At 44.1% G+C, this 27,128-nt stretch overlaps 3 protein-coding genes across 5 annotated transcripts; 2 read left to right on the forward strand and 1 right to left on the reverse strand.

Moving 5' to 3' along the window:
* Positions 1–1,100: 1,100 nt before the first annotated feature.
* Positions 1,101–11,967, reverse strand: eif3ba (eukaryotic translation initiation factor 3, subunit Ba). Of its 2 annotated transcripts, none has more exons than XM_083765887.1 (19): positions 11,741–11,967; positions 10,321–10,513; positions 8,179–8,298; positions 8,022–8,079; positions 7,078–7,206; positions 6,408–6,565; positions 5,726–5,857; positions 5,532–5,598; positions 5,398–5,444; positions 5,081–5,291; positions 4,919–4,991; positions 4,616–4,738; positions 4,453–4,531; positions 3,692–3,830; positions 3,308–3,433; positions 2,878–2,955; positions 2,351–2,459; positions 2,090–2,202; positions 1,101–1,346 (listed from the first exon to the last, which is right to left on the reverse strand). In XM_083765887.1, the coding sequence occupies exons 1-18, from the start codon at positions 11,841–11,843 to the stop codon at positions 2,102–2,104; spliced, it is 2,046 nt and encodes a 681-aa protein (XP_083622013.1). In that variant the 5' UTR covers positions 11,844–11,967; the 3' UTR covers positions 1,101–1,346; positions 2,090–2,101. The 2 variants fall into 2 exon arrangements, with proteins under 2 accessions (XP_083622013.1, XP_083622012.1); XM_083765886.1 differs by having other exon boundaries at positions 1,101–1,349; positions 11,741–11,966.
* A 108-nt stretch (positions 11,968–12,075) lies between these two features.
* brat1 (BRCA1-associated ATM activator 1) lies at positions 12,076–18,728 on the forward strand. 2 transcript variants are annotated; one of them, XM_083765885.1, is made up of 13 exons: positions 12,076–12,297; positions 12,413–12,543; positions 13,142–13,287; positions 13,623–13,770; positions 14,254–14,698; positions 14,927–15,040; positions 15,540–15,631; positions 16,005–16,105; positions 16,378–16,561; positions 16,687–16,760; positions 17,160–17,244; positions 17,413–17,663; positions 17,767–18,728. In XM_083765885.1, exons 2-13 carry the CDS (start codon positions 12,417–12,419, stop codon positions 18,580–18,582), a joined length of 2,583 nt encoding a protein of 860 aa, XP_083622011.1. In that variant the 5' UTR covers positions 12,076–12,297; positions 12,413–12,416; the 3' UTR covers positions 18,583–18,728. The 2 variants fall into 2 exon arrangements, with proteins under 2 accessions (XP_083622011.1, XP_083622010.1); XM_083765884.1 differs by lacking the exon at positions 12,076–12,297 and having other exon boundaries at positions 12,339–12,543.
* Positions 18,729–20,138: 1,410 nt separating this feature from the next.
* LOC310858329 (GRB2-related adapter protein-like) lies at positions 20,139–25,786 on the forward strand (the record flags this gene model as incomplete). The annotated part of the gene is made up of 5 exons (XM_083764436.1): positions 20,139–20,216; positions 20,844–20,941; positions 22,516–22,635; positions 24,725–25,091; positions 25,451–25,786. The coding sequence occupies 5 exons, from the start codon at positions 20,139–20,141 to the stop codon at positions 25,631–25,633; spliced, it is 846 nt and encodes a 281-aa protein (XP_083620562.1). The 3' UTR covers positions 25,634–25,786.
* Positions 25,787–27,128: the final 1,342 nt, after the last annotated feature.

The following is a 27,128-nucleotide window of genomic DNA, read 5'->3' on the forward strand; positions in this document are numbered from 1 at the left end:
ACAAATAAAAAGTATTAAGAGCTTGCGACTAAATAACTGCATTGGATCTATTGGAACATGCAAGTTTCTCTTTAACATTATAAGAAAACTAACGGTTTTGGACAAGGTACAAGGTTTCCACCCGACAGTGACTGACGATATACTATTACACGCTCGTTAGAAGAGATCGTGGATGGATGCCTTGCTTACAAATGTTAAATGTCACTGAACTCAAGTAGCCTGCAGTAGTGGAAAGAGATCAGCCAGCGTGTGTCTATAGGTTTCCTACAGACACTGATGTCTTTGTGCTTTTGGTTTTTAGTACATTTGGCACTTTGTTGTAGTTTCTTGGGTAGCATATGATTCCGAATTGTCAGTAGCCTACAGCTTTTCCTCCTAAAATATGAATGTGTGTATCAGTGATTTCTCATCAAATAATATACCTACGGTAGATGATTTCTACCACAAATGATGCTGCTCTTTCATGTGTAAATGAGGCACTGAATAAGTGTCTGAATAGTGTCTCGTTTACACATGAAAACGCAGCAATACTTCCAAAAACATAACCACTTGAACCCTCTATACTTACTATAACAGACCCTAGTTGCAACAGTAGTGGGTATGCTCGTTTGTTTTCCCGCTCTACACCAATAACTGGCTTGTACATCAGCTATTTTGGGGGAGAACGTTTCCCGCAAAATAGCGATGCTGGTGTTCAAGTGGTCAAGTACTCAATCACCAACACAGCGGACACAACATACAGCAGAGTAACCTTCCTTTACTAGCAAGAGGAGCCCTATAGCAGAAATAATCAGACAGGTACTGAACATTGTATTTGAATGTTTATTTAAAGTTATTCCCACATTGATCCCACTTCCTGTGTGGGGGCCTAGTCTGAAAGGAGGAGGATACAGACCGCTGTAGCGCCACCTCAGCAGCACGCTAAATAACAAGGCTACAGGTTTGGTCACAACACCCCTACTCCCCACCGCTATGGCACTCTCTGCACGCATGTGATAACACGCTAGCATCGTGAGGCTGGCTCACACAGAAGGATGAGTCCTCTGCGGTAAGACCACAGGTGAAAGTTAAGTGAGTGAATCCAATCAATGAAACCAGAAAAGAATCAAGGTATTATTTAATACAAGTACTGGGATAAAATAGGGGGTTGGGGGTGTGTAAAAAAAAAAGCGAAGTATAGATTAAACGTTTCCTCTCTTCTCCCCTGCTGCTGACACACAGGGCAACGTGCTTTGATGATGTCACTAAGGTAGAACGAATCCCAAGATTCACAGCGTGGTTGTCGTCCTCCTCCAGTCAACGTGACACTTCTTCTCTCCTCCTCGTCCCGCGCACGCACAGATGGGCTGCTGTAGACAGAGCCACTGGTAGGTTATGCATCCCAAAATGTACACACACACACACTGTGTGGCGTTTTTGTCAAAGCGCTTTTTAATACTTCATTGATCATTGATTCAATATGTTTTTAACCAACACACAGACGTATCACAAATATGACAAGCACCTGTGGTGATTATGAGGAATTAACATGAGTGAGGTGATCTACAAAGTAGCTGGATCAACTTGGATGGCCTTGTAAGTCTACAAGCTCACAACACAGTGCAATGCGTTGTGAGCTTGTAGACATACAGTAGCTAGCTTGTAGACAGTAGCTATTTTCAGTATTAACATTTGTGGAAAATCTTTGTCTATTATTATGACGTACTCAAAATAGGGATGACATGTTGACAGAGGTTGAGCTCACCTCATTCCACTGCACATTGGAACATGCTTTTTTGTACATTGGAACATGCTTTTTTGTATCACCTTTGGCTTCCGTTACCCCTGCAGGGTTGTCATATATCTCTCTGCACTTACTTACATGAAAGTCTTTTAATTGTTCTGAGCAGGCAGTAAAATATGTAGCAGAGCCTGTATGCCAAGATGAAATATAGCACACCTGAATTTACATTAAAAATAAAATGTTTTCCACGTTGCACAAGGAGTTGCATTGGTGTGGACTGGCCTTTAAAACGGTTTTGTTGCATACGGTTGTTATTAAGATGCTACTGTGAATGGGGGCACTGTCAAGTGTGTGCGAGCGCGTTACCTGCGTAGGGGACTACAGATCTCCGAGGGGAATGATTTCTTCGTTGATAAAAAACTCGATGGTCTCCTCCTCCCAGTCTTCCACGTTACTGTCCAGTTCATCTGTGTCCACACCTGGAAGACAGAGACAGACGCGCACACACACACACACATATCGTTCAGTGCTTGCTCGCCAAGATTGACAGGTAACAGGATGCTTGTGTTCATAAGCACACACGCCTGTGCGTCACTGAGAAAGGTCAAACGTAGGTGGCGCTCGTACCTCCTCTGAGTTCCAGGCGGAGCTCCTTCTGTTCCTGGTACCCCTGTGTGGCTGCCTCGCGGTAAAGGCGATACTCATCCATCATGCCCCTGCGCTTGTCAACCAGCTCCTACTCACACACAAACAAACACTGTGTTTAGCATTGAACGGCAGATATGATCACAGTAATCTAGACATTCGGCCGGGACCCAAACTAGTGAAAATAGCTCAAAACGCGTCGCTTTGTGAGCTTGTAGATCAGCTATTTTCACTACTCCAATTTATGGAATTTCTTTGATTTATTTTATTTCTTAATGAAATTACTGGGGGGAAAAAAATCATTGAATTGTTTTTAATTCATGAAAAGTTGTGCGTTTTGTTTTAGTTTTTTTAATGTTTTGAAATAATCATAACTAAAAACCAAATGTAATGAAACCAAAAATAAGGGGACCCATAACAGTGTGTCCGTGACCCAAAAAAACAGCATACTGATATGGAGGGCCACCCTTACCAGATGTTCACAGCAACATTATAACAGGGTGACTAACCTTGGAAGCCTTGGTCTGGCTCAGACGATCCTTCTGCTCGAAGATCTTGGAATACTTCTTTAGGTCCTTTTTGATCGTCTGTGGGAGAGAACGCAGCAAAAGGTTAAGAGAGGCACACGTGGAAAAAATATATAGATAGATTAGATTAGCCACATGTCACGGTGGGGCTCAAAAACCAAAAAAGATGAAATATTGAGTATACAAGGTTTCTGCCGGACAGCAACAGATATATACAGATTACAAAACAACAAGGTACATCAAATATACCAACACACATGAAGTGGTATAACTGTGAGCCTCAGAGCAAAGGTAGAATCAGCAGCAGATAGTTCTGCTTTCATACGAGGTGTCAGAAAAGTTATTTAGTTTGTCATCACAGGCTCTCTAGTCTAGAACATAGACACACACACACACATGCGCAAAACAGTACCTTGATCTCTTCCACTTGCAGTAGGGTGGCTGGCCGGGGTCTCCAGAGCAGCTGGCAGAAACGGTCCTTGTTGTTCTTCTGAAGCAGGCGGCCCTGGAATGTCCACAGCCAGTAGGCGTTGTCCACCTGGACACACACACACACACACACACACACACACACACACACACACACACACACACACAGGTGTTAGGCATAGCTGCATATTATTCAGACCGGTTTTAATCGGGGCCGTCTCAGCCTATACTACAAGTGTGTGTGTGTAAGGTAGGTAGTGCATGGCCCAGGTGACGGATAAAAACATTTTGTTCAAAACATCGAAAACACAGCAGAGCTTTTCCGTATCACCAGTGTGCAGACTGTTTTATTTTCCGTTGTGCGTACCTTGTGGCTCCACCAGGACACAGAGGTGACAAGGTAGCGGCCGGTAGGATCCCACTCAACATCAGACGCCATGTAGTGTTCAGCTATGTTCATCAGGGTGCAGTCCGACGTGTCCACAAAGGCCAGGGCGCCGTTCATACTGTATGCACACACACACATGCAGGGAAAGGTTAGTTATATGCACCACACAAAACACGGGTATATTAACATGTGGACTAGTATAGTTAGTGCTGGACAATAACTGAACAGATTCACAATCATTTATCGTCACCAAATGTTTAATATATCGATATGTCAACTAAGTTGACATATCGTCCATTTTTGAGGTTTTAGATTTTGAGGGGCACGTTTGTACCAATGTGATGATGTATGATGATAAGAGCACCCCTCACTGATTTTGTTTTCATAAATCAATGCTATCGAACACCCTTTACATCTGTGTAAAATCCTCTTAACTCTATTGGACCCTCAAACTGTCTGCTAAAGCACCTAACTCTACCACCTCTCCCCATCTCAGGCAAGTAATTGACAATATATGAAGTCACAATACCAACTTTCATGAGGCAGTATTGCATTGTTTTAAAAAATATATGGTTTGTTCATTTTCAGAAAATAATATATTCTTCATTTCCTGAAAAATCCAAAACAACAAAAAAATCTTTTGGAGTTAGGTGGTTTCTTGTTTACAGTTTGTCATCAGTGGCACTTTCTCGTCGGCATCTCTCTCTCAAACATCACAGCGATTCACAGACATAACTGACCTCCTGAGACCAGCCAGCACCATAAACTGTCCCTGTGGGCTCCAGAAGATACTGTTGGCCTGTTGTTTGTCAAACATTTCTGTAAAAGAGAAGGACATTGATCAATTCAATGATTCAATGGAGGTGTTAAGGCAAGCGTTGTTTCGTCGTGCCTCATACTTACTTATGAGGTCGATCTTGCCGTTGTTTTTGACGTGATAGAAGGAAGCGTTGATTCTAGGAGACTCTCCGTGGAGAACAGCAAACTTGCTGCCATTGGGTTCCCATGCAAACGCTATGATGCTCTCTGGAAGGACAGAAGATGGAGAGGTCATGTTTTGATGTTGTGGTTGCTGTTCTATCTTTGAGAGGACTCAAATGCCCAAAAGTTCAAGAGATAGCACAAAGTGATTAAAATGCTGGGTCCTAACTGAAATGGCAACACCAAACTGTGTGCGTGTGTGTACTCGCATGTGTACATACATACCCTTCATTTCTACCACATCAACAGGAACCTGTTTCTCCCTCATTCTGAAGATCTCAAAGTTGGTGACCACACCCTGACAGACAAAGACGCAAGTGTCATCATTAGCATTCACTAGATTACCCCAATAACTTGTCTGCTCGATGTTCACGTGTCCTTCCGTACCTGTGTTCCCTTGGGGGTCCTGTCCACTTTGACGCAGAGATAGTCTCCGTTCCTCTGCCAGTGCAGTTTGCAGTCGACAACATTGAACAAGTTGCGAACCCTGATCTCTTGACGGGAGGGGATCTGCATCAGGGTCACCCTGGCAGGGATGTCTTTGTCCTCTGGTACCCAGAATGCTAGGATGTTGTCACCGGGGGACCACGAGAAGTCCCTGGAAGCACACACAAACACAGTAAACAGACATCGAAACTATGATTTCATTCCTTAAATTAAAGCATACAATTAATGATGGATTATAAATATTAAGGTCGACTTACTTGATTCCATTGATCTTGAGACTCTTCTTGTCGAGCAGGCCCATAGACTATAAGGGAGAAGCGGATGGTTTTAGTCTAGCTTGCATTACAACACACCAAATAAATACAGAATGTGTATTAGTCCATTTTCTTACCGGAGCCTCATAGACGCTCAACGTATCCTGGGTCATCCTGGCAAAGAACTTCCCGTCGTGGCTCCATCTGAGAAGAAATACCATTACAAGACATAAGAAACAACATTGTATCTAAAGGATGAGGTTTTAATAACAGAGCCCAGGAAGATGGCTAAAGGGAGAGAGATTGGAAATAAAAGCTTTGGTATACTGACTTGAAGATGGGCCAGTGTGCAGAGCTCTCGCAATGGAAGCCTCTCTTCTTCTGCCCCGTTAGAATATCCCAGATGATGATGGCCTGTGGGTCCTCTTTAGTGTCCATCAGTGGACTGAAGGTCACAACATACCTGGGAGCAACCACAAACAGTAGACTTCAGACAGCTCACAAAACAGTCCACATTCATCCATACTATTGTTGGGTGTGCAGGTTTGGGGGTTTGCATGTCATTAGTAACTGTTATGCTTGATGCAAAGTATAAAGTAATTAATAGTGTGCTGATTTGCTTAACCACTTAAATGCTGCACTTTAACTTTCATGTCCAACCATGGATTCAAACCCTGGTCCCCTGTGCAAGTGCTGAAATTTTTGCCGTTTATCCAATTGAACACACCTGCTTGTTCAGGGGAAATATGACTTTTCTACTTTGAACCAATATTTGTCCTACCAGTCCGCACTCCGCAAGATAAAACATTCTCAATAGAAGAGGAGGGAGACCAAAGACAAATAGTGGAGATGGTTGCCTATGTCTGACATTGACATGCTCAAAATATGCAGCTTTTGAGATATCAACCGTGCAGTCAACCGAGTAAGGTGTATTATTAAGCAGATGACAAAGGATAATGTTGTGTTAAGCGATGAGGTGGGTAGACACACAGGTGATGAGTGATGTTGCTTACCTCTCACAGGGGGAGAAGTCGATGAGCGAGACGCCCTGGTGGCTGAACCTCTGAATCTGTTTGAACTTCTCACCACCCCACAATGCAATGCCACGCTGGTGGAAGGTCGCCAGGTAGGTGCCTTTAGGAGACCAGCGCACATATGTCTCTGTCCAGCGCTGCACACACACACACACACACACACACACAAATGAATTAATTTTCTTTTTATGTTTTATCTTTTTAAATTTTTGTGTATTGTGTTTTTGACATTCTTTGTCCCTATGCTATGTCCTCATTATTTTGTACTGTAATTACAGTACCCTACTATATTCTTTACTATTATATATTTTGGTCTCATCCTGTAGGCGGTATTTTTTATCCTTAGCAATGTTTTTATTTTGGTCCTTAGCTTGACACACGCTACATGCTGATTGCAGCCTCATCCTTTTAGATGTGGTGGGCGTGTCTAGCTTGATTTCCATCATTACAACAGAGCTTGTTCCTTGTAGACCTGACCATATGCTGTTGTATATAATACACCTCTTGATGTTGTACACTCATACCTGACGAAGACCCACAGTGGTCGAAACGTTGTTACAAATAAAGATTTTCCTGGGAGCTACAAATCAGTGTGCGGACATCCCTTCCTTTTTAATTTATCCTACAACCACAGAATAAATTAACTCACCGCTCTCTCCTCGGCTACGATTGGCTCCTTGGCGTCGTTGGAGAAGATGGCAGTCCTTTCTCCTGATTCATAGATCACACTGTACTGGTCGCGACAGTCTGGGTCCTCAATCCAGTGACGCATGTTACCCTAGAGAAGAATACACAAACGCACCACACACACACACACACACACACACACACTATGAGCAGAGGCTGGGAAATACAATAAATTGCTGGTCTTGTGATATATCATGCAGGGCTAAACACTGAGCGTTTAGGAGGAGTGCTAACTGTGAGCCTCAGAGAAAAGTTAGAATCAGGAGCAAATAGTTCTGCTCTCATACGAGGTGTCAGAAAAGTTATTTAGTTGTTTGTCATCACAGGCTCTAGAACACACACTCCCCAACCCGATCTCACCCAAACATTCTTTGCACTGTCTTGTCCTGTTTTGCACTGTTTTGTCCTAATGTTGTTGTAACTGCACTCTGCTGTCCCACCAAACCAAATTCCTAACATGTTTACATGTCATGGCAATAAAGTCTTCTGATTCTGATTCTGAAATAACAGATTGAATTTCGTACACACTTCTCCTCACATATTACACTAAAATCCTCCCCATAGACCGCAACAGCTGCCGTGGTGAACGTTGCGAAGTTTGATTGAGCAGCCAAGTTGCAACCCGAACAGAATCATAAATAATAATGTGGGGAGCGCATTTGCCCCAACTGAGATAATGGGGTGAAAGCCATGCCTCCGTCAACAGTAGTAGTGTAATATGTACGGATTTTGGGGTTTTCTAGTAATGTATACTACTGTATGTACGGAATTGACATTCGTGTTTGGGTGAGATCGGGCTCCACACACACTCAATTAATTCATTTCTACGGCCGATTACAGACGTTTAGCTGATCACTGTTGCAATGGCCAATAATTGAAGAGCAAATCCACAATTTTAACACTCACAAAGTCTTTGAAGTCCTGTTTCTCAGGAGTTTCCCACTCATCACTGATGTTCATGTACCTGAGGACACAACCAGCACGCAAATCAGACATGGGTGAATGTTCACAACAGCAGCTGGAGTCATTCAGCTAACAGCATTACATAACATTCCATACTTACTTGTCAAAATCAGTGAACACGTTGACCCTGAACGTGTGCTGTTTGTCTAGTTTATAGCCATCAGCGTTCTTCACTGCCTCCAGAGCCTGAGTGGGAGCACCATACTCCAAGAAGATGTACCTGAAAAAAGAAGCCAGCCATTAACCACTTACTCCCTAGTTTATACTTTGCTGCACAATGGTGTCACGATGCAAAACAGATCTACAAGCTCACAACATCGACACACTGTGTGCTTGTACATCTGCTATTTTCTAATACTATATGTTCCAGCCTGAACATCTAGTAATTCTATAATGACATTCCCAAAATAGGGACGTCGGGTTTAAAATAGCCTCGCCAGACATTCAGAGATCTTCACCAACTTCTGGTGACATCTAGATACAATATAGTGGCTAAAACTGAGCGGGAATTTGGACATGCATGTAATGTGAAATTTGTCCTCATTTAACCCATCCTAACAATAGAGGGTATGCGCATGCTTAAAGTGAATGGCACATAGAGTGGCAAATCGAGTGGCAAAGCAACATGCAAAGTGAGTTTAACATTGTTTAACGCAATCATATAGGACTTTTCTGTTTGGATGCATGGGTTGTCAAGGCCAGAAAGTGTTTTTTTGCCACTCAGTAGGCATTCCTGCATAACTTCCAGGTTTGATGATGATGTCACGTGCATACCCTCCATTAGGTGCCGTGGGCACGTGTCAAATACAGAACCCAGTGGCCCCATTTACATGCAGAAATTCATTCGGAATGAATGGATTCATTCCAGTCATCAGAATAAAAATGCTCATGTAAACATTTCAATTGGAATAGAATATCCCATTCAGAATGAATTTTCATTCCGGTCTGGAGGGGTGGTATATACCGTTTGAATCGGTATAGATCACCATATAAACACTTTATTCCGAATGCTACTGGGAGTTTGGAATACATGTATAGCGAATTACAGTGCCATTGCCAATTGCAGTGTATGGATGACGTGTTTTTTAGTTCGCGTGTGGTTACAGGGACTGCGCTTCAAAATATATTTTTATTAAATTTTTTCAGATAATAGCGGTGTTTGTCGGTTATTTATTTTTTAAGGGATAACGGTTATGAGTTGGCCATCTCTATAGAGCGTCGCAGTCCCAGCCCCTGTCATGACGACGTCAGGCCCAGGAAATGAATCCCAATGCATTTTTCATATAGACATTTCAAAAAGTATTTATTTAAAGACGGTTATGCCGCGGACAAAGCCAACTCCAATCGTGACAAATCATGACAAACACAATATTTTGGACCAAACAAACAATTACAAAAAAGAAAAAAAAGTGTTGTAACCTGCCGTTTTTTTCTACAATCAAATTCTTTGTTTGGCCCAAAACATTGTGTTTATTGTCATGATTTGTCACGACAAGAGTTGGCTTTGTCCGCGGCGTAACCGTCTTTAAATAAATACTTTCTGAAAAGTCTATGAGAAAAATGAACAGAGAATCATTTCCTGGGCCCTGGTAGGGGGCGGGACTGCGACGCTCTATAGTCCAAAGTTATATTCCGAATGAATGCTTTGGTCATGTAAACAATTGAGGAATAGGAATACTTGTATTCAGGTTCCATGTAAACAGTTGGGTATGAATCTCTGTTCTATTCCGAATACATTTTGTGCATGTAACTGAGGCCACTGAGACGTTTGGTGTGATGAAGTGTCGGACACTTCGAGACACAGACCAGGGGGCGAACTTGGTACCTTCCATTTCCCAGGCAGCATCTCTATTCTCTACCCATTCAGCTATGGCAGCTCATTAGTCCAGTTCTTCATATTGGGAGGATAGGATTTATTGTCAAAGCAATAGTGGCCTTTATTGCCCAATGCTCTAGCCTAGCCCATATATTGAATATTGATTTCCTCAGACTTATCAGTAGACTAGGCAGAGATCTGATTGTCTGGAAATATAGAACGAGCAACTGGCCCGCCCTGTGCATTGTTCAATGTCCATTTAGTTCAATGGACAGTTGGTGCCATCTGGGGAGGTTTTCAGCTATTACTTTCAATGGTGTCACATTATCTTTCTAAAAAATGCGAGACTAGGTTTATAGTGGTTAAGTTGGACTCAGCAGTACACATAATGAACTAAACAATCTCTGCAGCACAATGCAGTCTTACCCTTTAGTCAGGCCATCCGCCTCAGGGTAGAACTCATTGGTGATCTTGCCGAACTTGGAGAAAATCTTGTGAATAACATTTTTGAGCTTCTCCAGACGCTCAGGGCCCACCTGGGGAACATTGTCCACCACCACCACAGAGTCTATACCGTCAGCTTCCAGGGGCTTCTCTCTCAGGAGGTCTTCCAACAGCTCTGGACAAAGGAAACAAAAGAGGATGGAAGGGTGATTTTGAAAAGAGGCCAGTTATTAAGTCATATTGTATACTTCATTGTACGATGGTGTTGCACTAGACACCTTACATTGCGACTTGAGCTTGTACATCTACAGTATATATGCTTTATATATAGCTCTGATAGCTATTCATGAAGGCATTAGAGCTATATGGATCAGAGCTACTGTATGTATATAAGACTGTTTCAGTCACCTAGCAAGACAACAATAACAGATACAGCTGTTAACTGCACACTTTGACAAGAAACACGTCAAAAAATACAGAGCTGCAGGCAGCACTGATGGTAAGATAACAGCTGGTGGTCCAAAAAGCTAGCTACCGCTATTTAATGTTTTATAGTAGTCCTGTCATGTCAATTATTTTTTTCAAATTGCAGCAAAAACGCTTCCATTCAGCTCCCTGTTGCGCCATTTGCAGAACAGAATGGGACCATTTTGAACGGTTGAATAAGCAGTATGACTGTCACACTGACTGTGGTACACTTAGCAGTGTTTCTGTTGGGGGGATTATTTTAAGGCTAAGCAATGATTTCGCTACAACCAATGTTATGAATAATAGCTCAAATCAAAGTCCAGTGAACATCAACGTGTAATTGTAATTAAAAAGACTAGGCAGTACCAGGGCCGGCAAACTGACAAATACGCTATTCGGCTAGTTGCTAGTAGCTCACTGTAGTCTGTAATAAAAAACACCAAGGAGCGGTAAGTGATGTCACAACTAAGGGACATCCAGCGTGGAAAAACCTTCGTATGGTACTCTAGGGGAAAACCCGCGCTGTTTTATTTGGTTCTTAATAGTTTTTAAATGGCAATAAGAAGGCCCAGATACTTAAATCTTACAGTAGCATATACATTAAATGAAGGAATGGGGATAAAACAGCTACTCCCGCAGACCCGCTGTTTTTGAAAATATAATATTTTGACAAATTTCCACCCAAAATGACGAGCCCAAAATAGGGACGCACGCCAGTTTTAAAGTTAAAGAAGTGATGATATTCTACAAAATGGTATTATTATTATTGTTATTATGGCGCCCATGACACTACACTAGTCTACTTCCGTAATGTCTGTGACGTCACGGTATCATCCCTTTCATCCAGAACGGCTAGCCAGCAGAGCTAGCTAGCAGCCAGCCAGGCACTGAGGCAGGCCGAGTTGGACCGGCGGGTTTCCTAACAGGCGCTCACCCTCATCCTCGATGTCATCCTCGTGGTCCTCCGGGTCGCTGAACGAAGGCTCCTCTTCCTCGTCGTACTCGGGGTCGTCCGCCATGTCCACCGTATCTTGCATTTAAGAGGGGGATTTGGTCTCTGTAGAAAAAGGGGAGCTTTAAACGTGGTTTTACAGAGACGGGCGGCTCGCGGCTGATGTGGCTGCCATGTGCGATCCGTGAAAATGGAAGAGGCGGCGGACGGAAAGTGGAAACGTCAATCCGGAAGTCGTGCGCGACATTCTGGGCTGCGCCGCAAAGACCGTCCGATCTGCAAATGATGGGGATCGGCTTCGGTCGGGTCTTTTTTGGTATGTAGATCGACGGAAAACGCAGTTGCTCTCGTTTTGCGTAGCAAGAAGGAAAGCCACCAAGCCACGTACGTACCTACCGGCGTTATTATGCGAAACAATTTCCCGCGAGACTAGTGAGGAGCGGCTAGCAACAATAAAGCAAACAAAAAACCGTACATGCTCTTTTATAGTTATATATATTATATTACATAATTTGATGTTGGACAGCATCGACGTTTATGTGAGTCCGTGGTCACTCAGCTGTCTTAAGCATACACAACCGTAAAGTTGACATTTATGCACTAATGACCGTAACTTGTGTTGTTTTGTTACTTGCATTATAACATGATCATCAGCACCATGGACGAGGAGTGTGTGGTGCTGATGCCCCGGGTCTGTGAGGTGCTGGCGGCCCTGGAGAAGCCTCTACATGACGACACCAGCCTGGAGAAACTGCTGGACTGGTTCACTGTGCTGACTAGAGATGGTTAGTGCTGCTGCTTGACCAATGGCCACCATGGTATTATACTTTATATACCTCTGTCCCTCCGTGTGTGTGTGTGTGTGTGTGTGTGTGTGTGTGTGTGTGTGTGTGTGTGTGTGTGTGTGTGTTTGTTTTAATACTGTATTAACAGTTTGCAAAAAGTACAGTGGTGCTGGTGCGATTATACATTGGTGCTAAAAAGGATGACAAAAAGCCCTCAAATGGCCTGCTATTTCCATTGGGTCCTGTGTATTCAATTCATAGAGACATTTGACATACAAAAATACGGAAGACTTTGACACCAACATTAGTAGCAATAAATGTGTGCAGTAAACAGTTGGGGTGATCATTGCTGGTGTCAAGATTAGACTTTATACAAATTGCACATATTATGTGCAGTTTTGAAGGAGGGTAAGGTCACTGGATGTCTGTTGGTAGGACATTTCACATTTTGGTGGTATGGCATGGCAAATCTGGGAGATGGGAAGAGGTGAAGACAGTAATATAGATATGAACAGCTATTTGCTGAACGAGAAGGTCTATTGTAGTCAGTGTAGTGTCCTACAGTACAGTACAATAGTCTGTTCTCTTGGTGTATTAGGGTCGCTGCTGGAGGTCTGCCCCTGTCTGCCTGTCTTCATAGACTCTGTGATCCACAACACCACAGCAGACCCCAGCGTCATCTCCTTCACTCTCAAACTAACTGGATTGTTGGCTGCCAGCGAGGTCAGCTTTAAACTGCTGCGGGTAGGTACAGTCATACAGTATTTACAACACAGACCCACCAACGAGTCGTATAATAACACACAGTAGCTTGTTGTGCACTGAATGGAATACAAGAATGCTTGTTCCAGGTCAAATCCGGCGACCTTGGAATGGTCTCCCCACCTAACATCAATAAAACTATGCCTAAACCTTATCCCTAAACCTAACGTCAGTAAAACTATGCCTAAACCTAACCTTATTCCTAAACTTAACATCAGTAAAACTATGAATAACCCTAAACTTATTCCTAACCGTGTTTTGGGGTACCACTGGCTACGACTGAATGTGTTTTGTGTCTTGGTTTTGTCCTGCAATAGGAGCAGTCCATCTTGAGCCTGGGGTACAACAGGCAGCACTGGCAGGAATCTGGACTCTGGGAGGATCCTTGCGTGCGCATTGGCTGGATTCAGGGGTTAAGGAGCATGCTGCAGCACCCAATGGCTCTCCGCTTTCTGGTGGAGACAGGTGGGATTGAAAGTGACATTTCTCCTAGCAATGATTAACCACAGGGAAGGTGAACATTCTGCAAAAAATAGCAGCTTTGCAAGCTGTTGTTAGCTGTGTTTTTAATTAGGACAATTAGAAAAGTGGGAGACACTCTGCTGTCTGCTCTCCTCATAAATGAGAAGCAGCTTTATCAGCATACAGCAGGTCGGATGAGGGATGAGAGGGAGCCGGTGCTTGAAACATGAAGACACAATGTCCCGCAGAGATGACATTAAAACATTCACTCTTGGAATTACTAGATTAAACGATAAAGCCCAGAGGATTCATTACTTGAATAATTTAAATTGTTTCCAAGGAGGGGGGTTCACTGAGATGGGGTTAGTAACTCAGAATGCATCACACTCACACAATGCATGCTGGCTGGGTATATTGTGCTGCTAATCTGTCTACTACTGTCTACCATAACACCATGCATCATTCTTGTCTTTTCGGACTCCTCAGAGCTCACCAAGACCCTCCTCCAACTCCAGACGGACACAAGTCTATTTGTTGCCTCGGCTGCCAATCAGCTCCTAGCCCATGTCCTGGTCTTCTTTCAGCCAGTCTCCTCTGAGGTACATGCTGATGTGGAGAGGAAACAAAAAGATGGGCTCACAACAGACACGGAAATAGAACGTCTGGTCCTCGCCATGGAAACCAGCCCTGAGTACACCGCTGTCACCACAGCAGTCTTGGAGCACCTTAGGACGTCGCTGGTTCCTAAGGAGAACGGACACCGGCATACTCTGCAGAACCTCAAGCTGCTGGCTCTGGTTTTTGCCCAGGCCAGGCCACCTCTCCGGGGCACACTGCTCAGGATGGTTCCAGGCTCTCTGGAGGCCCTGGTCACAGCGGGAAACAGCCAGCTCACGCTGCCTCTAATGGATGTCCTTCTCACTGCATACAGGTAGGTCTGTGTGGTCTCATAATAGACATACAAACACATATGGTATGGTATAACCAGTTAGGTAGGAGGACCAATACCCAAGTAAATGGGGTTTCCTTTCATCTAATGGCCTTGTCCTTTTTGAGAACCTGTTTGAAGTACTTGAGTAGAACAACAACTTTACTTATAAACCGCCACGACCTGTGGCCTTAATCAGGGTAATAAAAGTATGTCCTTGTCTTTCCCCAGTTGTCCTGACCCCAATGACCAGGAGGTCAGCCGTCTTCTGTCGGCCATGTTGGATACCCACAACCCCCGTGACCTAATTCATGCTGCTGCAGCCGTCCTCCTTAGAGACCACCAGTAAGATTGACATTTACATTTAGGCTTAGCAACTTTAGAAATACAAATGTACAGTACCGTACACACTCAGTGACTTGCACAGTTGCACACAAACATAATCGACCAAATCCTCTATTTATCCTCACTAGAGAAAAACATAGACCAACTCACAGTTCTGCATCAGTCCTGGTGAACAGTTTGATCAGCTGGACCAGATGGCAGGGTGGAATCACTCACAACTGTCTTTTTCCGGACAGAAATTGTGTCCTCTGTTCGAGCGAATATGTATTTTCTCAGCACAAACACAATTGCAGACCACATTCATGTATGTGGATGTAAGGATGCAAAGTAAAGATTTACATTAAACACAATTCTTCCAGGGTCACCCGGCATGTACACAGGAAGCAATGCATCCACTGAGTAATAAGGTTATTGAACATGTAAAATCATCCACACAAACTGCTCTAATTGCTGTTAAAAGACTTCAGCTCTTAATAGGTGTTGTTTGGTTTTGTTCTAGTGACTCAGTCCACACAATTAAGGCTGTAAGAATATTACTGCTACCGCTTGATGTTCTCACTGGCCTGTCTCTACTGGACCCACAAGCTCCAGGTAACACCCAAATGCCTTCTAAATCAGTAGTTCTCAAACTTTCAAAAGTATCAGATATACAAGCTCGCATCGCGGCATAAAGTGACGCGCTGTGATCTAAAATAACAAAGATGCTTTCCCAGTTTTAATGGCTTAATAACATACAGGTATGAAGAGCCCCCCCTCCCTCTAGCTACACTATAGGGAGTGAATAATACACTTTAAGGGATAATTAAAGAGCTTAGAAATTTACCAAAACAATAATTGTATGGGTCAATATAAGCCTGTATTTCCTGGCAAACAGTTGGAGGATTCAGGTGAACATGTCCTGGGGAAAGTTGTTTTTATTTATTGTTTGCGCGTTTCATCTTCTGTGATGGAATGTGTTTTCCAGAGGATCAACGGTCTTCAATGGCGGAACTGCTGATCAGCAAGAGTGTGTGTATCTCCATCCTGTGTGTGTGTCTGGCACATACGGCACACATCACGCTCAGGGTGAGACACACACACACACACACACACCACTTTCTCCTATGAAGGCAGAGGGCAGATGTTTGGGTATCAGTTGGCACTAGGGGTGCAACAGTTAAAGCGGCACTATGCATAATATTATTCAATTGATCCAAAAAAAAGTACAGATAATTGTTATTTTTGTTACTAATGACATCCCTAGTTGCAACCTGTGTGTGCAGTGCTGTGCATGTACCTATGGTAATGTAACTTGTCTGTACAGTATATAAAACATAGTCTATCGCTCTCTCTCGCAGCCTGCTGACCTCCCATCTCCTCCAGTCTCTGTAATCATGGCGATCCTGTCGTTGCTAAGAATCAGTGGTGGCCACGCCCCCTCCTCCTCCATCGGCACTAGTAAAGCACACAGGAACGTGATTGGATCTGGCAAGATACAAAAGTGTGGTTTAGAGGCTCTGACAGCTCTCAGCTCCAGTCCAGGTAAGTGTCTGTGCGTGCAGTGTGTGCGTGTGTGTGAATGGAAGACATACATTTGATGAAGCATGTTTTGCAACGTGTGCGTGTGTGTGTGTGTGTGTGTGTGTGTGTGTGTGTGTGTGTTTTAGGAGCCAAGGAGAAGATGTGGGAAGTGTTAACAGTTCTGATGCAGTATCTGCAGAACCCTGACTCTGACGCTACTGTAAGTTAACCCATTAAGACCTGAGGCCGATTCTACAAATTTCTTCTAAATCCTATCGGTTCTCAGAAAAACCTATCACACAAAACCATCAAAAGTAGCAGATCCACAAGCTCGAAACACGGCGCAAATCGATGCGCTTTGAGCTTCTAGATCTGCTACTTTTCAAGAATTTGAATCCTGAAGAGTGTGTGTGTGTGTGTGTGTGTGTGTGTGTGTGTGTGTGCGTGTGTGTGTGTGTGTGTGTGTGTGTGTGTGTGCGTGCGCGTGCGTGTGCGTGCAAACTGCAAGCTCCACATAATATTACACATTATAATGAGACATTTCAGTACTTTTTAGTATGATTTCTATTGTGTCATACAGTATGTTAGTGAAAGGCATGTGTGTTTATGTGTGTTCCAGGTGTTGCAGAAGTGTTACCAGACCTTAGTGAAGTGGTTGAATGTCTGTACAGATATCTCCTCCATGTCAGACCAGCTCAGACAAGGTAGATTAATAATAATAATACCAAATAAATTACTGTAAAACTATAAAAACACGGTAAAGGTAGAAAAACGAAACAAATTAAATCAGATAATGCTTCACCAGCTGCTCTATCTTTTTTGTGTGTGTGTGTGTGTGTGTGTGTCCGTCCGTCCGTCTGTCCGTCCATCAGATCTGCAGACGGCGGTGTGGAAGCGTGTGTGTGACATCCGGTGGGAGGTTCGAGACTCCACAGTGGAGTTTTTGGGACAACTGGCTGCAGAGTCTATTACTCCTGAAGTTCTGTTAGGCCGCAGTACCACGCCTCTCCTCGTGGAGGCACTGTGTGATCAAGAGAGCTATGTGAGAGCAAGTGCCATCTCAGCACTGGCACAGACACTGGCACGTAGCTGGCAGCAGGGGGCAGAAGTGACACACGAACAGGTTTGTAGGGTTTTGAGCAGGCCACAAGATAATAGTTTTAACTTGACAAGCAGCAGTATTATGAAAATACATGGCTAATGTAACCCTGTGTTCTTCTCTCCAGACTGACATTGTGAGCAAACTCTTGGATATTCTCTCCGAGGACACAGAGGGCTTTCCCAGAAGAGCAGTCGTACAGTACTTCATTTCCTGGTTCTCTGCGCGGCACTCCGACGCACCTCTTCCACCGCTAAACCTTGCCCCTTCGTCCCTCCTCACGTCGTCCGTGCGTACCATCCTAGCACAGGGCAGCGCCGACCTGGACTGGGAGGTCAAGGGTCACACCCTGGAGCTGGCTCGGCTGCTGCTGGAAGCGGCGCTTCCGGATGGCCAGGGAGAGATGCACACAGAGCAGGAGAACGGAGCGTCTGAGGACGCAGGCAGCGGTTCGTCATCCTCAGCGGGCGTTTTGCAGCGGCTGGTCGAAGAGGGCTTGGTGACATCGCTGTTAAGCGGCCTGTTTGACTGTGATAGACCCGTGGCCCTGAAAGCCTGCCAGCTGCTGATAACACTCAGAGAGACGGTTTGTCCCCCGCCGGCGGACAGGACCGCCGCCGCGGCAGCAGTCGCCACTGTGACCTGCGAACTGCAAGGGTGGGGCTGGGGGCAGGAGATCAGGACGTGCCTGGGGAAGAGGGGACGCGATCCGGCCGTCGCAACCGAGGTTGATGATTCCATGGACGGGGTGATGGAGGGTGTGGCGTGTGTTGGCGTGTGCGAGGTGTTGAGGTGTCTGGGTTTAGAAGGGAGGATGGCAGTTCTGACTCAGAGTAGTGACCACGTCCAGAACTCTCCTCTCTCTCTGCTGCAAGATATACTGACCGCCACAGAGAAAAGGTCTCACTCTGATACACTGGAGGTCATAGTGGACTGTTACTGACACAGACACACACACACACTCCTTTCCTACTGGATATTATTTTTCTTTGTGTTGATTGATCACAGAGTGTTGTAAAGCCATCTACACAAGTGTAATGATATTTTTTCTAAAATAAAAGTATGATGCATTCATATTTCTCAACTGTATTCAAAGACTTTGCTTATCTGTTAAAAAATAATGGCAACAGGGAACATCCGGTGATCTCTCTTTTACCCTCTGTGTGTATTGTAGTATTGACATTAGATTGTTGACTTGATCAGTCATTTATTTACTTAAAATAAGTAACAATGCCTCTAGAAGAAAAGCCATAGGATCCCCCAAACTAATAGTGGTTAATAGTCTGGGGGGCTAAGAATGTGCACACCAATGTGAGCCATTCAAATTGTGATTTCTATGCTTAAGCTTTTATAAGATGTAGTTTCAGAAATATTGCGATTTGGTTACAAATGCAGCCAGTATAGTTTGAGTCTGAAATCGCCATCCTGTTCCGTCACTAATGTGATAATAATACTGCCATTGTTTTGACAAAGTGTGTGTGTGTGTGTGTGTGTGTGTGTGTGTATGTGTGCGTGTGTGCGTGTGAACGCGGTTTCCTCAGAATGCAGTTTGAAAGCAGTAAAATCGTCAGATCACATCTGGAAGAGAGCAGAAGTTCTATCTTGATACAGACTGCTGATAAAGTAACATTGATTTAATGTATCGGTTACTTGAAATCTTTACTGAGTCTTCTATTTTTACCATCATATCGGAGGCTAATTTAGAGATGCCCCGCTATGTGCGAACACATGGAAAAGTGCTGTATAAGAAGCAGCCTGGAACCAACAGCCTGGAATAGATCTTAACTCCTTCAAAGGCTTTGTCTAGAGAACATTCATGCTTCAGCTCATCTGTTCAGGGTTAATGTAATGTTCTCCAACTGCATGTTGTTTTATTCTCTAGTGGTAGGTAGGGCTCCGGTGTGCAATGGTGGAAAAAGTACTCACATTACTTGTAAAAGAATCAATACTGCAATGAAGAAATACTGTAGAAAAAAAGTATTGGTACTATTGAAGTATTGAAGTACCAAAAGTAGAAAGTACTCATTATGCAGAATTATTAGCTATTTTCAAAAAACTAGCCTATATGGGGCTGTTAATGTATGTTTTGTAATAATAATCAACTACAAAGTAACAAGAAAATCCTCAAAATTCTACTTAAGTAAAGTATTTGAGTAAATGCACTTACTTTACGTGTGTGTGTGTGTGCGCGCGCGTGCGTCTATGAGTGTGAGATGGAGCTGCGACCTCCACGTGTTCATTCACACCTTGGTTCAACTCAGTCACATGGAAGAGCAGAAGGACACGTCTGCGCACACAAGCTTTTCTCATTAACTAATGAGCACAACGTGAGGGGCTGCTGTAGCACACACACATGCACACACACGTCGGGCACGAGCCCGCTTCTATCCATCACACTCATCCATCCTAGAGACTCAAAGGGTTCTGTCCTCTCCTCACTCTGTTGGCAGTTCTCCATCTTCAGCCAGCAGTGTCTCAGACAGTGGACTCCTGCACGTCATGGAGGCTGTGGCACATTTCTCCTACGCAGCTTCAGAGGCAGAGGAGCTTAGTTTTCAAAAAGGGGATATAATCAAGGTAGGGGGTGTGTGTGTGTGTGTGTGTGTTGTACCTCGGTCCTCGGGGTGGGGGGTTGAGTGTCGGTCAGCAGTGGGGTGTGGAAAGAATGAAGTCAGTGGAAAGCGATGCTGCTTAGATGTTAAATGCATTGCAAACCTTTGCTGTATGTTCTACTATGCCACCAAAATGTGGAATGCCCTACCAACAGATGATTCTTTTTATCCACCAAAATGTGGAATGCCCTACCAACAGATGATTCTTTTTATCCACCAAAATGTGGAATGCCCTACCAACAGATGATTATTTTTATCCACCAAAATGTGGAATGCCCTACCAACAGATGATTCTTTTTATCCTCCAAAAAAACCCGCCATAAAAGAGCAGTAATCTGCTATTTGAAATTGGTCCCTGTAAAGTCTACGTGTACCAGAAATTAGTATAGATATATATTATTATATATTATTTTATGTCTTTAAATCTCTCGATGAATTGAATACAAGGACCACAGTCCACAACGGAAACAAGCCCTTACTTGGGGCTTTTTGTGTCATCCTTTTTAGCACCATTTGTACAATCGTACCACTGTACCTTTTTGCTAACTGTTATTTAAAGTATTCAATCAATGTGTAACTGTGTGTTGTATAGGTGCTAGAAATTGAGGATGATCCTAACTGGTTCACAGCGGAGATCCAGGGAAGGCGTGGCTACGTCCCAGAAAACTACATCATCCTCCTGCCTCACCCGTAAGAAAAACGGAGAATCCCCCTTATTTGGGCATAGTTAAGAGGATATGAAGGATGTATGATGCAGCCACGCCTGGGGGCTGCCCTAATATGGTGAATACTAAATCACCATAATATATAGAGCGTCGCAAGAAATGAATCCCAATGCATTTTCCCCATAGGCATTTCAAAACGTATTTATTTAAAGACCTTTTAAGCGTCGTATGAAGCCAACTCTTGTCGTGACAAATCATGACAACACACACAATATTTTGGACCAAACAAATAATTACAAAGAAGAAAAACAACAACAAAAAAGTGTTGTAACCCGTCGTTCTTTTCTACTTTCAAATTCTTTGTTTGGCCCGAAAAATTGTGTGTGTTGTCATGATTTGTCACGACAAGAGTTGCTTCGTACGACGCTTAAAAGGTCTTTAAATAAATACGTTTTGAAATGCCTATGGGAAAAATGCATTGGGATTCATTTCCCGGGCCACTCGTCGTTCTGAAAACGGGAGGGACTGCGACGCTCTATACTGGTATAGGTCAGAAAGCGATGAAATAGCCTGGCCCAGCCACCGTGATTTTTGGTATAGAGGGGCGGGAGCCTTTCATGGGGCCAGTCCAATGACGGCTCTTCTACATAGACTTCTATTGGCGAATAGGGACACAGGCTTGCAGAAATACATGAACCACGTGTCCGGGGCTGTTTTCTGCCCCCTCAATGTCGCAACTCTGTCTATACTATTACTCTATGGCTCTGAGCCGGGCGTTCCAGCCAACCCAAAATGGCCGTATGCTCGGTTGGGAAGCTGTTAGGGCCCGGGAGGGTGATTTCTTTCACTCCATTAGTAGCACCTATAGCCTATAACAGGTTGGTAGGGATGCCTGTTCAGCAAGGAGCAGAACTGGGAAGGATAGCGTGTTCTTCCACACGTGTTGCTCCCTCCCAGTGCAATTCTCCACTGTCAGCTGAAAAGAAACGGCTGCCGACTTCATGTGTAAAGAAGGAGACGTGGTTATCTACAGTACATCCTCCCCAGACCAACTGTAGGGGTCAGCATTAACAGGGACCAGCTCAGTGGCCTTGTGATTAGAATGTCCGCCCTGACACTGGGAGGTCGGGGTTCGATCCCCGGCCGGGTCATACCAAAGACTCTAAAAATGGGACCCAGTGCCTCCCTGCTTGACACTCAGCATCAAGGGCTGGATTGGGAGGTAAGTCCCTGCGACATACTAGCGTCATGTCCAGGGGGTGTACTTGTACATCAAGCTGCCTCACGCTACAGAAACAGGAGATAGGCTCCTGCCCTATGGGCCTCATGGCTCGGCAAGGCTACTTATACACGTGGGGTGATTGTGACATAACATAATTGGGGAGAAGAAGTTCTGTCAAAATATTCGTCCAGGATCTGTCTCTTTATATCGTACCTCAGGAATACAATGTTTGTAAGCTGTCAGGCTACACCTGTGTGTAGGTGGCTTACAGGGAGCATGTCTGAAGTGTGTGTGTGTGTGTGTGTGTGTGTGTGTGTGTGTGTGTGTGTGTGTGTGTGTGTGTGTGTGTGTGTGTGTGTGCGCGCAACTGTGTGTAGGTGGTTTGCAGGCCGTGTGTCCAGACATGAGGCTGAGCAGCGACTTCGTTGGCAGGTCTGTGGAGCCTTCCTGGTCAGGGAGAGTGAGAGCGCTCCAGGAGAGTTCTCTGTCTCCGTCAGGTCAGTGAAATCCCCTACTGTAGTTCACCGCACACGCACGCACGCACACACACACACACACACACACACATCTGACCATTTAGGTTCAGCAATGTCCTTTTTATTTTGTAATGCTTTTAATCAGTGTAACAACTCGCAAAACATAATCTTACTAGTATGTGAGTTGTTGCTCTGTATTTTCACGATATTCTCCTGAAACTGTGCGGTCATAGTCATAGAACAGCTTAGAGCTTATATATCTTTAGTTCATGCAAACCCTGTGAGGAACAAATGGCACTGTTACATTATGTTAATATAATGTCATAACCAATCTGTCCTGCCATTCCTTCTCCTGCGGATGCTGTGTTTGTGTAACACAGCAGTCAGTGAAGGAGTCAGCGTTGACACAGGGTTCAGTAAAGGGGACAACAGGGTTCAGTGGATTTGTCGACTGGCATGAATAATACAAGCAGCTGTGATGGTGCATGAATGGGCAATTTTCTGCTCGTTATAGTTTAGTTTTTGCACCGCGTGAACACATTATACAGTTCCAGTAGCCGTGTTACTCTCAGTGTGGGTCAGGGACAGAGAAGGGTAGAGGAACATTATTGTAATTTGTTCTATGACAATTCAAGCCCGGACTAAAAATACCAGTGACACACAAAGACAGTTCTTTACGTAGAAGTGTGTGTGTGCATGTGCGTGCGGGTTGTGCACGCATGACGCATTGGGGTTAATTTGGGTCATGAATGTGAAGTGGGACACTTTTAATCATTGAGGATAGATTAAATGTGTTGAATAATAATCAGGACATTATATAACACAAAGACATATGATGTTTGAAAAAGCTGTACAGTACTGTATACAGTACTGTAGGAGCACTGTGGCATTCACAGCCCCTTCCCCCGGCCCAAACACACACACCACCGCACACACACGTTTTGTTACGGCAAGGTACAAAGAAGATTCTCGCATTCTGAACATCTGTCTGTCTGGAAGGCTTAGCGAGTTAAGTGGACACTCATGATTACAGTACATAATTGCCAACACACAATACAAACGGAGGCATTAACACAAACACGTACATATAGATGAACAGTACACGCACACACAGACTGCATGTACACACACACACACACACACACACACACACACACACACACACACACACACACACACACACACACACACACACACACACACACACACACACACACACACACACATACGACACACACGCAATGCTATACCCATATTCGACCAGAAGAGGGTGTTACATTTATACATTATATAATTTGTAAATAGCAGCAGTGCTGCTAACTCTGAACCTGTATTACATGAGCAAACTACACTGTTTTACCATGCAGTTCTATGCATTGCTACTTACTTTTACAATTGGACACATGAGCACATGCATGCATGAAATGCCTTGAAATGTAACGTTTTCAATAAATTACTGTTACAAGAAATATGTACACATGTAATGTCAGGTGTCCTTAAGTTACACTTGCAGGTTTTGTTTGTTTAATGAGAGGGGGCCCATACCTTATTGACTTGAGCTAAATGCGTACACACACATTTTATGAGGCTTTTCCCACGCTGGTGCCGATATGCTTTCATCAGTGTGGAAATCTAAACAAAGAAACAGGTTGAGGAATGAAGTCTGGCACACTTGCATCTTAAGGTTTATGACATGATTGTGTGTGTGTGTGTGTGTGTGTGTGTGTGTGTGTGTGTGTGTGTGTGTGTGTGTGTGTGTGTGTGTGTGGAGAAGGCGTTGTTTCATTTATCCCTAGGTGGCTTAAAAACCCAAAACAAACATCCTGTGTAGTGTCAAGTAATAGTATGTCATCAATGTGCTATATATATGTTTTTCTTTTCCCTCTGTGTGTTAAGCATGTGCAGCAGTTATATCTGGTTGGACCATATAATGTAACCTAATTCTGATCAGTGTTTGGGTCTATTGTATTACGCCTCTTGTGCAGATCCAAATGAAATAATTCAAATGTGTGTGTGTGTGTGTGTGTGTGTGTGTGTGTGTGTGTGTGTGTGTGTGTGTGTGTGTGTGTGTGTGTGTGTGCGCGTGCGCATGTGTGCGTGTGCCTTGCAGCTACGGCGACATGGTGGAACACTTCCGGGTTCTGGAAGGTGCGGGTCAGTACTGCGTGTGGGACGAATCGTTCCTCTCCCTCAACCGCCTGGTGGACTTCTACCGAACGCACAGCATCGCCATGGACAGGACGGTGTGCGTGAGGGACACCGTCCTCCTGTCTTCCGTGGACAGGACGGTGTGCATGAGGGACACCGTCCCCCTCATGTCCTCCTCTGACACCACCTTGTCCCCGTGTCCGTCCGACTCCGGCCCAAACAACCCCTACCCCCCCAACCCTTACACCACCAGCAGCAGCAGCCGTCGGCAGGGCTGCCCTGCCCCTCAGAGAGACTCCTCGCCCGGTCTGCTTGAAACCGCTTTGGGGGTATGAGTGATATTAAATATTAATATTAATATTATGTATACACAGACCAAGTAGAAAAACATTGTGCCATTTTTTCATGATTATTAGTGAGGACCTAGTATTATGAAGTATAGGTTGAAAAGTGGTGAAGTGGTCCTTTAAGAATTGTTACTCTTCTGCTCAGAAACGATGCACAGTTTGTCACTGGACATGCTGTCTGCTTTATTATCCTATGCGTGTGTGTGTGTGTGTGTGTGTGTGTGTGTGTGTGTGTGTGTGTGTGTGTGTGTGTGTGTGTGTGTGTGTGTGTGTGTGTGTGTGTGTGTGTGTGTGTGTGTGTGTGTGTGTGTGTGTGTGTGTGTGCGCGTGCGTGCGTGCAGAAACCACGTGTGGCTCAGGCCCTGGTTGACTACACCCCCCCTCACACGGCTCACCTCCACTTCCTCCGCGGTGACATCATCAACCTGCTGGACTGCAGCTCCGGTTCTCTGAGCTGGAGGGGCCGTTGCCGCGGCAGAGTGGGAATCTTCCCGCCAGAGTTTGTACAGCCGGTGTACCACTGACTGAAACCCAGCCTGTCACACCAACCGTCTCTCCTCTGATCCTGTATCACTCCCGTCCCGCGGCTGTATAGGCCGATAGCGATATTTTGCTTCTGTATATTCTATGCATTTCCTTATGTGTTGAGGTCGATTCTGGAGGGTTGCTCAAATTGCAATGAAACATGGCAAGAAAAGAACTATGGCTCTATTTTCGTCCATGCTAAACCCCTTATCCCTAAACTACTTTTTGTTTTTACTATTTTAAAAAACATTTTTGAATAGTTAAAATAGCAAATCTACATCGAGATGTTGTGAGCTTGTAGGCCATTTTAACTATTCACTGTTTTTAGAAATAGTAATAAAAAACAAAGAAAAGAAAAAAAGTAGTTTATGGATGAGGGGTTTAGCATGGACGGAAATAGAGCCCCTAGAGCCTAACGATGCCAGATTATTGGTTCCGATGCAATCCTAATTTTGCCTAGCAATTACTGATGTTTTGACTGCTATAGTCTTACATCAGCCTAACAAACCCTGGTTCCCCTTTGAGCAATTATAGCCTGTATTGAGAGAGTGAATGATTGTGAACTTTCAAAGTGTCATTTGGTGCTTATTAACCCATTTAGATTTGAGGTGAGTCTAATGCCTTCTAAATCCCAACATAGATTTTCTTAATTTGTATGTAAAAATATAAAAAGTATATATAATAATGTTGCTATATACTATAACAACTACACACAAGAGGTGTTCCTGGCTTGAAAGGTATAATAACGTATAAGTATTCAAAGTCTAAATAGTGCTCACACTCTAGTTTCCTCAATAGGTGCTTTCAGACTGTACTTAGCCCCGGGCTAATTTAGATTTTAGTATTTTAGAAAAGATCACCATGCAGCACTCACTTTGATCCTTTTAGAATTTCTTGTTTATTTCAGTCATAAGGCCTAGCAGCAAATGATACACAACAGACGTTTTGGCCTTCCTCAAAGGATAACATGAGTGCTGGTAATCTTTTAGAAGATACTATTTTGCCTCTCTTTTTCAAGTTAATTGAGATTTTACACATTGCCAAAGAGAATGTTCATACTACACTATTTTCTTTGAAGTGAACTAGCATTTTGTTTGCTGCGGCCCTGCTCTGGAACAGGGCAACTTTTCAAGACCAACTTTTCAGGTTTAGCCCTGGAAATGGCTGAAGACATGGTGCCTAAATGGCTAGTATGAAAGGGGACCAACTGTAAATGGTGTGGAATTGTCATTGACCAATCTAGCCCGTGGCTTGCACCTGTGGACCAGCACAGATGTGAACAGCTGGCCTAAGCCAGCTTTGTGTGCTTAGTTTAGCCACAGGTTAACATTTAGACCCCCAGGAAATCCTAAACCAGGGGTCTCACGTTAACCCGGGACTAAGCAAGTGGAGCACCTGATAGAAGTTTAAATCTCACCTCCTGCCATCTGTCTCATCTTGTCTGTCCTCCCTACTGTCCTGAACAGTAGCCTGTAAATTGTACAGAAATTAAGA

Source organism: Protomyctophum parallelum, assembly GCF_964188405.1.
Source record: "Protomyctophum parallelum genome assembly, chromosome: 5".
Lineage (NCBI taxonomy): Eukaryota > Metazoa > Chordata > Actinopteri > Myctophiformes > Myctophidae > Protomyctophum > Protomyctophum parallelum.

What these genes read in the sequence shown, in the direction of transcription:
- eif3ba (XM_083765887.1), bottom strand. Translation starts at nt 11,843, where the DNA reads ATGCAAGATACGGTGGACATGGCGGACGACCCCGAGTACGACGAGGAA. An exon ending in CTCAAGATCAATGGAATCAA is followed by an intron (nt 5,292 to 5,397) that starts GTAAGTCGACCT and finishes GTGTGCTTCCAG; the next exon opens with GGACTTCTCGTGGTCCCCCG. An exon ending in TGCAAGTGGAAGAGATCAAG is followed by an intron (nt 2,956 to 3,307) that starts GTACTGTTTTGC and finishes TCTCTCCCACAG; the next exon opens with ACGATCAAAAAGGACCTAAA.
- brat1 (XM_083765884.1), top strand. Translation starts at nt 12,402, where the DNA reads ATGATCATCAGCACCATGGACGAGGAGTGTGTGGTGCTGATGCCCCGG. An exon ending in GTCCTCCTTAGAGACCACCA is followed by an intron (nt 15,041 to 15,539) that starts GTAAGATTGACA and finishes GTTTTGTTCTAG; the next exon opens with TGACTCAGTCCACACAATTA. An exon ending in ACCCTGACTCTGACGCTACT is followed by an intron (nt 16,761 to 17,159) that starts GTAAGTTAACCC and finishes TGTGTGTTCCAG; the next exon opens with GTGTTGCAGAAGTGTTACCA.